The sequence below is a fragment of the Spermophilus citellus genome (genome assembly GCF_964194105.1).
Source record: "Spermophilus citellus genome assembly, chromosome: 6".
Taxonomy (NCBI): Eukaryota; Metazoa; Chordata; class Mammalia; order Rodentia; family Sciuridae; genus Spermophilus; species Spermophilus citellus.
Genome location: NC_138187.1, coordinates 155303766 through 155316702, shown reverse-complemented (window position 1 = coordinate 155316702; position 12937 = coordinate 155303766). Strand labels below are relative to the sequence as shown.

General features: G+C 36.0%; 1 protein-coding gene across 4 annotated transcripts in view; it reads left to right on the top strand.

The window, feature by feature from the left end:
* Nucleotides 1–347: 347 nt before the first annotated feature.
* Nucleotides 348–12937, top strand: part of RASAL2 (RAS protein activator like 2) — a 357274-nt gene continuing 344684 nt past the window's right edge. For all 4 annotated transcript variants that reach the window (XM_081300551.1, XM_081300550.1, XM_081300549.1 and 1 more), the window contains exon 1: nt 348–557. In XM_081300551.1, coding sequence (XP_081156677.1) covers nt 356–557 — 202 coding nt within the window. In that variant the 5' untranslated portion in view covers nt 348–355. The remainder of the gene's footprint in view (nt 558–12937) is intronic.

The window sequence follows — 12937 nt, the reverse complement described above, 5'->3', positions numbered from 1 at the left end:
GCCTGGACTGACCGCGGGAGACGCCCGCGGGGACGGGGAAAGGCGTCTCTGGGGGGGCGGCAGGGCGAGCCTCCGCGCCCCAGGTCTTCCACGTCCGCGCCCCCAGCGACCCATACCTGAGTGCGGACCCACCCCAGCCGACCACGCCGGACCCGCCTCCCGGCCCGAGTCCCTCCCTCCGGCTGCAGGTGGGCTGCGGCGCCCGGGCCGCGGGCAGTGGGCGGCGGGGAAGGAGGCGAGCGACGTTCGCGCCGGCTGTCGCCGGGTCCCAGCCGCTGCCGCGCCGTCCTCCCTGCGCGCGGACAGGGCGCGGAGCCGCTCCAGCGCGGCCACCGCCTCGTCCCTCCGGGGCATCATGGAGCTCTCTCCGTCGTCCGGAGGAGCCGCGGAGGCGCTGTCCTGGCCGGAGATGTTCCCGGGGCTGGAGTCCGACTCGCCGCTGCCCCCGGAGGATCTGGACGCGGTGGTCCCGGTCAGCGGGGCTATGGCCGGTGGCATGTTGGATCGGATCCTCCTGGAGTCCGTGTGCCAGCAGCAGAGCTGGGTCCGGGTGTACGGTAAGGACCCCAGGCCGCCTCTGAGGCTGGTGTTTCTTGTCTTTGCCTGAGCTTAATTTTCGTCCCCCTAGTCCCCCTAGTCCGCCCCTCAGCATCCCTTTTTGTTCTGGGGGTGGGCTTCTGACAAGTTTCTCGGATTACCACCTGGCCATAGACGTGACCCAGAACGATCTTTGGACCTCTTCAGGCTCCCTCAGTGAGTTTGAGGAGTTGAGTTTTCCAGGTGATTTCTTCAAGGGAACTGCAAATAGGTTTGGAAGAAGCCATGAGACCAACTGAACAGGGTTTCATCTCTTGTTAAGTGAGGCAGGACTGGAAATGAAGACATGAAAACGCATAGTAGTGATAAGCTAATAAATGAAATAATAAACCCGGTACTAAACGCCAGATTATTTGGAGGGAACAGATTTGTCTATAACCCTTTCTGAACCTCACACTTCAAAGGCAGCCACTTATTTCAATGTGCGTGGATCACTTCAGATTGCACTATTTCTAGTCTTCATTGTGAAGTGACTGGGTTGCCACTCAGCAGGTTAAAAGTGATGAACATACTAAAACTTTTCCTTTCTGCACACCTAGTAACCGCCTTTTTAATTAAAACTGAGTGATGAGACTCTTGTGGCAGCATTAAAACCATGCTGGTTTTGAAAACTCGTAGCCCAAGGACTTATAGTCTGGCATCATGGTTTAGTTGTAGCTTTCCAAAATATTGAAATGGCAAGATGTTTATCACTTAGCTCACATGATCATAAAAGACATTAGTAATGTAGCTGAGTATAAAATGGCAAATTTGAAGCACCTGGGATCAAACACAATATTGAGATACTATTCTGCAGTTTTATGCATCTAAGCCTGTAGAGATCAAGTATATTATGTCTTTTTTTTCCCCCTTTCCATCCCTCTGAACAGGGTATATCTTTATTCTTTGAGAGTGACCATACCTTAGAAGTTGTTCTTCTGGATTTCAGTTGATTTCAAGACTTCATGCCTATCACTGTTAGATCTCAGAACTAAGAGTCTAGGCATCTGAATTCTTGACTCAGTGCTACCACTTTAGCCTCTGATTCCTAATCTATAAAAGGAGTAGACTGTATTAAATGATCTCTAGTGGCCCTTTGAATCACAAATATCAGCAAAATCTTCTCATAGCCAGTTCTTAGAAATTTGTATATGTACCACTTCATATTTTGCTGGTTTTTTTTTTGGGTGTTTCTCAATGTTACTCTATTTACCTGGAAGAATTATAGCAAAAGTGGGAGATGATGCAAGGTTACCCAGTTCATTATCAGTAAATTAGATTAAAAACTTTGCCTGATTTTTTTTCAACTGTCTGCCAATCCTATTTAGCTGATCGCTTATAACCAAAGGTTGAGAATCTGAAAATGAATATGAATTAGAGTATATTGTAGTTAGCAGCATTTTTCTATGTTCCTTTTTATTCTTGTACACTTCTTTGGCATACTGTCTTTTAGATGATATTATGGTAAGAATATGTGATAATCAGTGTTTCAGAACTTTCTAGACCTCACAGTAACTATCATTCTTTGCTTGTAACTCATGTTTTTGTAGTTGGTTTTAGGGCGTGCATACATAATGCATATTTATCTACACATACATACCCCTAACGTATTTTAAAGAACTCCAGAGATTGGGATCCTAACTTATCCTATACATCTGGGGGTTGAAAGTCCACTTAGCAACCTCACATCTAGTAATTGGTATATACATGCTCAGATTCACACATAAGCATATATGTACAGTGCATTCTGTGCCAACTTGCAGAATTTCCATTGCATTGTTACTTTTTTCCTACCATCCCCATCAATTAACCAAAAGTTGTTTTTATTTACTGTTTACTATAGCTATTTTCCTTCCTCTAAGACAGCTCATCCTGGAAACTACTTTGTTGTCTTTAGTTTGTAAATATTCCAGAGCTATATGGATGACTCTTGTCTGTGTTCTTAGCTAGTTCTTAAGTTGTCCATTATATGATTCTTTTGCACAATCTTGAAGCAGAAATAATAGAATGTGAAAAATCAACTTGGGGAAAACTAGTTTATTTTTCTTGTTTTGTTTGTTCAAAACCCTGTACTAGATTGCCTTTTATCTTTTGGTTTATTTCAAAAGTTTCTGTGTTCTCAATTTCTCTATATTCATGTGCCTATATCATGCTGCTTTATTACTTAGGCTTTGTATTATGAAAAAATAATTTGTTAATGACTACTTAATGTCACTTATTTAACTGTCATTCTCATTCAGAAATTAACATTTTCTTTTTCCTTACACTGAATTACTACTAAAATAGCCAGGTTTTTTTTTTTTGTTGTTGTTGTTTTTGGTGTGGGCGGTACCAGGGATTGAACTCGGGGGCACTTAACCACTGAGCTACATCCTTAGCCCTATTTTGTGTTTTATTTAGAGACTGGGTCTCACTGAGTTGCTTAGTACCTTGCTTTTTGCTGAAACTGGTTTTGAATTTGTGATCCTCCTGCCTCAGTCTCCCAAGCCATTGGGATTATAGGTGTGCGCCAAAGCACCTGCCAGGTTGGTTTTTAAGATGGGGCATAATAAGGAGTCATATTAATTGCTGCTGGCTATACCTCATATCCTCTGCAATATACTTCTCGTTGAAATTATTATTCAACAAAACCTTCCCAAGAATATCCCCAATAGAAACTTTTAGGAACAATATTTTCTTAGTTTGCCTCATAAAATATGAAGACTAGGCATTTTTCACTTTAGTGTTGATAGGTTTGGCTCTTTGGTTGATAATATATCCAGAACTTTTTGTGTTGCCATGATTTGGAAAACTACTTTGGAATATGTTCAGAACTTTCTAATAGCTATATCTATATTTAGAACACAAATGGATGCTCATCTTTGACACATGGTTAAGAGAAAATATGCTGTACTATCCTTCATTTTCCTTTATTTGTAAAATGTTTCATCTGATAGTGAATTATGCCCATGCTCTGCAAGACTACAAAATTTTTGACATCAGAGTGTCTTATCTTGCCACCTCCTTCATTGTCACCATGTCTAGCAGGTTTGAGCCTTGTTCAAAGTAGTTACATCAATATCTGTTGAATGTTGATCCATCTGTCTCTTGACCATTTTGATCTCAACCTGACCTTTCTTAAAATTTTTATTAATTCTTGTCGCACTAGGGATTGAACCCAGGGGGTGTTCTACCCTGAGCTACATCCCAGTCCTTTTTATTTACTTATTTTAATTTTGCCACAGGGGTTGCTAAATTGCTCTGGCTGCTCTCCAACTTGTGATCCTCCTGCACCAGCCTTGGGAGTTGTTGGGATTATAGGCGTATGCTGCTGTACCTCACTAACCTGACTGATCTTATGGGTGGTAGAGTAGCTTAAACAAAGGCATGCCACAAACAGCTAAATATGGATGCAGAATCCAAGAGCATCAAATGCAGAACATTTTTCAGATATTTATAGCCTCCAAGCAAAGTCAATTGGCTGAAAAAGCTCAGCAGCCTAGCAAAAGGAAACGGGAGCGGCAAAGCCAGCCTCACTGTCTGTGCTTTCTGGTAAACAATGGGAACATTAAAATTAACTACTTTACCATGAATGGATGGTGAGTTTTGGACATTTTTGGGGAGAAATTTAAGACACTGTCTCTAAAACTGATTTCAGTGGAGCTCTGCACTCATCAGTATAAAAAGTCTGCAAGTAAATTAACAGATAGGCTCTTGAAGAATTAGAGGGCAAGTTACAATAAAGTTAGTACAATAAAGGTCAATAAGAAATTTTGTACTCCTTAATCTTAATATTACTAGGACTTAAGTTTTTAATATAATAACATCAACATTATTACTAAGCTGGTGTGCATCCATTGTTTTTTGATGGCAAAGGAACCTGTTGGAAGGTTTCTAAAGGCTTGTTTCAGCAAACACAAGAAAGAAAAATTATCCATACTTCATAAGATATCATGTAATTCCAGAAATGTGACAGTAGGAATCTGGTAAGAATTTCTCTTGACCTGGATATGAGCAGATGGAATGAAAGTCTTACCTGGTTGTAATGCATAGGGCTTATGCTCCAGAAAATCAAAGGATGATTATATATATTATATATTGCATTTCTAGAGAATGTTTCCTTATTTATTAAAAATGTCACATCCAGTAACAAGTCCAAGAAGTTTTTTCCCCCCCCTTGGAGGGGGGCAGTATGAATTAGAGCTGACTAACTTGTCTTACACAGAATGTTTTTAGTTGGACACAATACCTTTATTTTTTACATGGTGCTGAGGATCGAACCCAGCCCTTGCACATGTTAGGCAAGCGCTCTACTGTTGAGCCATAACCCCAGCCCCACAGAATGTTCTTAATATAATTAACTTTGAGTGCTTCACTAAGAATATTCATTCTTACATGTCTTAATTGTGCACCCAGTTTTGTAATGTATAGATAAACAAGATACTGTCAAAATTTTAAACAATTTTATCTTTCCACCTTCTTCATTGTCACCATGTCAACCAAGACAAAGTTTCATGTGCTCTAGCTAATCGATTGATAGAAGAAAATCAGTGAATATGTATCAGATGTATCAGATATAACCCCCAAAACATTCCTATTTAAATATTTTAATTTCCTCAATAATGTTAGCCTTTACAAATCAACGTGAACCTTTACAAATGAGTAATAATATTTTAGAAGTTTATGAAATCTTAAAACTTGAGTGCAGTACTTAGGATGTAGCATAAGCTTTGAATGTTGATACATTAGCTGCCTAAGATTTCCAAATACGTTTTATATGTATAAAGAGTTCTTTGAAATCAGAACTTTCAAGAATGCCTAGGCATATAATATTCATTTTAAATTATTTTAAGTTTGATTAGCTCCATTTTTCTTTCTCTGAGAGAACTAGAATGTCTCATTTACATTGTGTGTTCTATTAAAGTTCATAGGTAATGGATAATTTCTTTCATAAATTCTTAGTATATTTTTATCTTCTGTCATGTTGGTTTATTGCTGCTCAATTTTTAAGGAATATTTTTCATTGATTTGAATTATACATCCATAATCCCTTTTCCAAAACCATTTGGACTTGAGTGTTTGAGTATTAAAAATCTTTTTTAGAGAAGGAATATATACAAGTAACATAAACCCCCCTAGTGGTGTCTGGAGCAACAGCCAGGAATCATTTGTTAATAGTTCTACAATTATACAAATGAATACTTACATTAAGTGGTATAAAGACTATAAATAGCTTTATGTCAGTGCAGGTCAGATATTGGTGCCAGAGAAGTTGTGAAAAATGCTTTGGGTTTCCCAAAACTGAGTGCACACATTAAAAAAAGATGTATAGTTGTGTCCTATTATGTTGTATGTTGAATGAAATAAATTTCTGATTTTTTTCCAAGGAAAAGGAATTCACATGACAAAGTTAGGTTTCACAGAGATAAAAATAGTGTCAAGGCAGTGGTTTCTGATGCTTTGTTTTTATTGGAAAGAAGAATGAGGTAAGTTGAAGCAGAGAGTTTATATAATTGTTCTTTGCAGTTGGTCTCTTCAGTAGCACAAAGTGATTTGATCATCTTTTAAGTAGGTGAACCACAAAAAAGCCTTCAACTAATGACTGAGTTAATCCAGAAAAAATTTAGCTGTTTTCTCCCTTGTCCCTCCTTTTGGAAGAACTTTTAAGTAACTAGAGAGGTGTTTGGTCTTGTTAACCAGGAGGAGGAGTTTGAAGTATGCTGAAGGCACTACTGAAATTACTTCACCCTGCCTTGGCAGAGGGCTAATTGCTCTGTGATGTTTGTGGAAACGCCTTTCTTCCCAAGGGCTATCAAGTACTTCTCAAGACCAGTAGGTAGAGAACTCTATGAATGTAGTCTATTTTTTAGTGAGAAAGCAGCCATGAAGAAGCATATGATAAGCAAATAGAAGGAAAAGAGAAATCCTGAGACTCAGTGTAGTTAGTGTTTAAAAAAAAAAAAAAAAAAAAAGCTTGACGGCATAACTCCTGTATCATAGTCTAGCAAATGAACTTTTGTTATCTTCCTTGTCTTTTACAGTGTGTTCAGGTATTAGGAGACTTGAGTTTTACCCTTCCTTATCAGTGTTAGTTTTCTTTTGTTTCCAAGGGTCTGATTTAGATCCTGATTGGATTTTATTTCTTCATAAATTGCCTTCGACACTGGTCTAGTTCTGTTCACATTGTGTCACCTTCAGTAGGCTTTCTGAGTAGGTTTCTCTAGTCTGAGCATTTAGTAATACTTGGCAGATTCTGATTTGGAGAGTGAAATTTTGGAGAGAAAAATATTTAACATAAGGCAAGAAAACAAAATTCAAAATGATAATGCAAAAAAATTAAACTTTAAAGTCAGTAGTCCTAAATATTTTTTGAAGCAGTCCTTTATATTGCTTCATTAAAAAACTGGCTCTTGAAATTTAGCTTTTCTCCCAAAATTGGAGATAAAATTCAGTATGTTGGGATTAGAACTCTTAACCTCAGATTCTTTAGCCTCCTGATTTAGCTTGTAGATCTTACTGCTTTCCCTTAGGGAGATGGCCTATCAAGGCTAAGGGTCAGGAAAACTTGACAGTGAGAAAGACCAGATTGTTAGTTTCACAGTCTTTAAGGGAAATGCTGGAAGTACCATTACCTAGGTAACAAAAAACAAAATGAACAAAACATTCACAAAGTAGGAGGATGAGAATTATCTCATAGTGACCCTTAAGAGATAGACCAGAAGACAGATTAGATATTTTTCATTTGTTTTTTCCCTAAGTTCTTTAGCCATAAATTCTTTATGCTGTGATTGAAAGTGAAGTTTTAAGGAAACTTAAGTGAATTGTGTGTGATGCTTTGAACCCTGGATAAAACCTAATAGCATTTTTACCATTCCCTTTAATATCTTTTTTTAAACATTTTTACTTATAGATGGACACAGTACCTTTATTTAATTATTATATATGGTGCTGAGGATCGAACACAGTGCCTCAGATGTGCTAGGCAAGTGCTCTACCACTGAGCCACAACCCCAGCCCTGCTTTAATTTCTAATCTCCCTGATTCATATCATTAAAATTTAATAGTTTTTCTACTTATTCATATAATCCCTGTTTAATGTAAATAAATTAATGAAAATTCAAATAAAATCATTAATTCTACCTCTCGGAGATAACTATTCTTTGTTATTTCTTTCTGTGTACATATTTGATATATCATGCTGCACATATTTTATATCCTGCTTTTCTATTATGTTAAGCATTTTTTTCAAATATACTTTTTTTTCAAATCCTTTTTTTTTTTTTTTTTTTTTTTTTTTTTTTTTTTTTTAGAGGGAGGAGAGAAAGAATTTTAATACTTATTTTTTAGTTTTCGGCGGACACAACATCTTTGTATGTGGTGCTAAGGATCAAACCCGGGCCGCTCGCAGGCCAGGTGAACGTGCTACCGCTTGAGCCACATCCCCAGCCCCACAAATATACTTTTTTTAAAATAGGTAATGCATTTCTTTGTCTCAAGATTTAAAAAGTATTAAAGGACATACATTTTAAAAAATTTTTTAGTTGTAAATGGACACAGTACCTTCATTTTTATGTAGTGCTGAGGGTTGAACCCAGTGCCTCACACATGCTAGGCAAGCACTCTACCCCTGAGCTACAGCCCAGCCCTATTAAAGGATATTTGATGAGATGTCTCTTTGTCTTCCGGCCCCCCACCTCACGTTTGCTATCTGGTAGGCAATCATTGTTCCTTCCACACGATAAATAATTTGAAAAACAAATGAATGGCTAGATAGCTAGATGCCATAACTATGCCATAACTGGGAACAAAGTTTAAAAAAATGCAGCTTTATGTTTTTGTGAGGTTAATGAAATGACTGGAGTCAATTGGCTAGGAGTTCTGGGTGTCAGGAGACAGTTTTTAATTGCTTTGGATTGATAGTTATAGCTTTTACTGTTTATATGTATTTTTCTCCATTTTGCATATGTAAAAACCTATTATAAGCATTGATTTGATCTGAGTTATTCCTTCCTTCCTCCTTCAGACCCCCACTTTGTTAATATACCTTGGATGTATTTTCTTGTCAGTTTGTAAAAAGGTTCCTCATTCTTGTTTTGGCTACATAATGCCTAGCTGAATCATAATTCATTTAAACAGTCCCTAAGTTACTTGTTATAAGTGATGCTTCAATGAATAATCTTGAGGCTATCATTTTGCTTATATGGAAGTATATCTGTAAGACGTCATAGAATTGCTAGGTGAAAGGTATATATACAATATTGAAAGATATTGTCAATTGCCTTTCTTTACATCAGCAATATACAGAGGTGCTGATTGAATGTTTTCATGTTTAAGAGCCATTAATTATATCCTTTTCTGTGAACAGTAAATATCCTTTGCCCATTTTATTGTTGTTGGGTCTTTTTGTGTGTATGATTTGTCGGAATTCTTAATATATTATTAAGATAACTGTTAAGAGCCCTTTATCTTAAATTAGTTGCTGTATTTTTGTCTTTTGACTTAAGGTGTTTTCCCAGAAATTACCCTTATGTAGGGGCTGGGGCTGTATCTCGGTGGTAAAGCGCTTGCCTAGCATGTGTGAGGCTCTGGGTTCCATCCTCAGCACCACATTAAGAAAAAATTAACAAAATAAAGGCATTCTGTCCATCTACAACTACCTAAATAAATAAATAAAATTACTCTTACGTAGTTGAATATAGTAGGTTTTTCTTTTTTTTGGCTTTTGATTTTGTCATAATTAAAATGGCTATGCCTACTTTGAGTTTATAAAAAAATTATGATTTGTCTAGTTTCTTTAGTTTCATTTCTTACACTTTAATCTTTGATCCATTTTAATCTTTAATTCATCTTTCTAGAAGATGTGAGATATAGATTCAGTTTCACTTTTTAAGTGATATTTCAAAGGTTAAAAGTGACTCCTCTTTGGATTCAGTCTTAAAAATGCACCAACTTGCCCCTAACCACAGGACCAAGAAGGTTGACAGACCCATCTTGGTTTTCTTCTGAATTGATTCTTTGTGTTCCAGAAAACCATGAAACTTTTTGGTTGAAAATTCACTTATTGGTCCAAAAGATGTTCTTTCTCTTTCATGTTTTTCTATTGACTGTTTTTCATTTGTTGAATGATCCATCTTTCCCCCACTGATTTAAGATTATTCTTCTGTACTGTACTAGATTGCCTTTTATCTTTTGGTTTATTTCAAGAGTTTCTGTTCTCAGTCTCTCTATTCATGTGCCTGTATTATGCTACTTTATTACTGAGGCTTTGTAATATGAAAATATAATTTATCAATGACTATTTAACAACTTATTTAACTGTTGTGCTCATTTAGAAATTAACATTTTTTTCACAATTTTTGTGTTGACAGTTTATTGTGTTTGTGTAAAGTCTTTGAACTGAACCTCCATTTCCTTACACTGAATTCCTAGAATATGAAATGTTTTTTTAAAGGACTTAGTGCAAAATTGGTGCAACTTTCCTGTAAAGCAGTTCTTGCTATTAGCATATGAAAGTACATTTCAAGTCTTAATACTGTGTATCTGTTTTCAACATATTGAAACCTTACATAAATTTCATTACTGAATGCCCAGAGTTCTAATGCTATAAGGCTGCCCTTCAAAAATGGAGTTATTTTTCCACTTTTCCTTCTTTTGATTAATGGCATATTTCTAAGTGGATGAGTGAAGGAGTCTAGAGTTAAAGCAGTTGGTTTGCTAAATATCGAATCTGTGACTGCTGGCCATATTTATATTATTAGATTCTCTAACTAAAATAACCTTACACAGACCCAAAATGTTTTCTCTGAAAAGCACGTGGTTGGTGGCAATCCTAGAAAAAAAGAGCAAACTTTAAGAGCATACTAATTTATAACAATGGTTTTGAGCAGTTTGAGAATGAAAGGAAAAAATAATTGCATATCTAGAGGTTTGTAGGAAATTTTGAGTCAAATTTAGGCAGAATATAAAACATGAATATCTTGCTTTATAAATAAGAAAGACATGAATGACATGAATAACTATTTTTCTTAGATTTTGAAGTATGAGTTACTGATATATTTTCTTGTTGAGCTCAGTGACAGCCAGTTGTAGTCCTTACATATTTTTTAAAGCTTATGGAAGCATGAAATCACCATTGATTACAATATTGCTAATTGCTGTTGTAATTGGGGTTTGATATCAAGAATACACTGAAAAGGTGAAGATTACTCTTGTTTTCAGTTTGTTCTTGTTATAGAACTTTTTTTCAGTCTTATTTTATGTGAAATTTGTCCAAAAATAATAGGATTTGCACTTATCGGGGCAATGACAGTATAAAATGTATCCTTGCCTGGCCTCAAATTATTTGTGCATTCCAGTTTGTGTTGAAGTTCAGAGTATCCACAGTTCAAGATTTCCCACCGTGGTTCCCCTTAGCCTTGACTACTTACAATTTTACCTGTGTTTGTGTTCAAGAATGATCCTGAGTAGGAACTACAAAACTTTTCTAGTGCATGTTATTTTAAAGTGGGTCAGTTTTGTTCAAGTGATTGGTAATTAGTCTGTATCAATGTGTGGACTTTGAAAAAGATGGGCAGTATGTTAGCTACCGATTAATGATGTTTTAATAACTAAAACAATGACTTGGCCTTTAATATTTTCTAATCATCAAGACTTCATAATAGTTTTCCTCTTATAGAAATTAAAATTTGCATACTTACTTTTGAATCTAGTTTGATTACTTCTAATACAATTCTTTCCTAACCATGTAGTGATTCCTATTAAAATAGATGTTCCAGAGGATTTATTGTGGTCTGTTTGCTGTTCAAGTAAGAAAGTGTTTAGTCATTCTTTTGCAAGTTCAATCTAAATCAGTTTAAGAGGACATTTTTAGTTATTTGCTTTTTAGGTTGCATTTTTTTTTGTTATATTAGAGATTGTCATCCCAGAATGTCACCTTAAGAGAAGCTTTACTTTGTAATGTCTATTGACCATCTGTTTCTTTTCCTATAGCTTAGCTAGCAATAATACTTCCCCCTATATAACCAATGATATTGTTCCATTTACCTGTGAGCACATATAAAAGTATGTTTTTACAAAGTTGCCTTTCCCCCCTACCTCTCAAGATACTCTGCATTTTTTTTTCTTTTGGCAAAATTAAGAAACATGGTAAGTCAGTTCCCCATTTTATTAAATTACCCTATCTCTTATCTGAGTTGACAGTCACACTTAAACAGTGCAAAGTAGAAACAATATCACACAATATTTTAAATAGCATATGTATGTAATTTATTGAACTCCGGGGCACTCAGCCCTATTTTGTATTTTATTTAGATACAGGGTCTCACTGAGTTGCTTAGTTACTGTTGCTGAGTGAGGCTGGCTTTGAACTTGTGATTCTCCTGCCTCAGCCTCCCAAGCTGCTGAGATTACAGGGTGTGCAAAAGTAGAATTTTTATTCTTTTCTAAGTCATCTTAGAATTTAGAAGTATGTCTTACCTCTAGCCTTGCTGCCTACTTTGGGGTCATATAGGTAAGAACAGATAATTGAGTTCTTCATTGGTAAATGCAGGAATAAAAGTGAGCATGCTACATAGAGTAACCAAAAAATTCTTTTACATTCTTTTTTTTTCAAAACTTGTACTGGGGATTGAACTTGTCTACCACAGAACTATATTCCCAACTCTTTTATGCTTGCTATTTTCCATTTTTTGTTTATAGCCATCCTATTAGATGTGAAGTGGTATCTCATTGTTTTGTATTTTACCAATCATTAGTGATAGTGAGCATCTTTTCATGTGCTTATTTGCCATTTGTATGTGTTCTTTGGAGAAATGTCTATTCAAGTCCTTTTTGAGTGAATTTTCAGTATATTGATATTTTTCAGATTAGTGATAGTATTATTGTATATATTAATCTTTACTCAGTCATAATAATATGCATGATCATAAATATGACAAGTAAAATTCCTTGAGTGCTTATTATGAGCCACTTTTTTAAGTGCTTTATGCATATTAATTTTCATAACTGTTCTAATAGGTAAATAGTATTATTATTCCCATCTTATAGGTAAGGAATTAGAGGCATAAAGATATAAAGGAACTTGCCAAAGGTTATACCACAAGTAAGTAGCTGATTTGGGATTTGAATCCTGGTGGTTCCACTTGAGTCTGTGCTCTCAACTATTATACAGTTTGGCTCCTTATAAATAAAAAAATCCAATTATTATAGAAAGCATTCAGTAAATCATAACAAGGAAAAAATGTGTTACTCTGGACCCTGATCCTATAGTTTACCTATGAATTTTATATAGCACAATTACTACAAATTAACGTTCGTTAGTTTTGGATATGCTTTGAATGTGATTTTTTTCCTGAATATCTTTATAGAATTGTTCACATTTTAT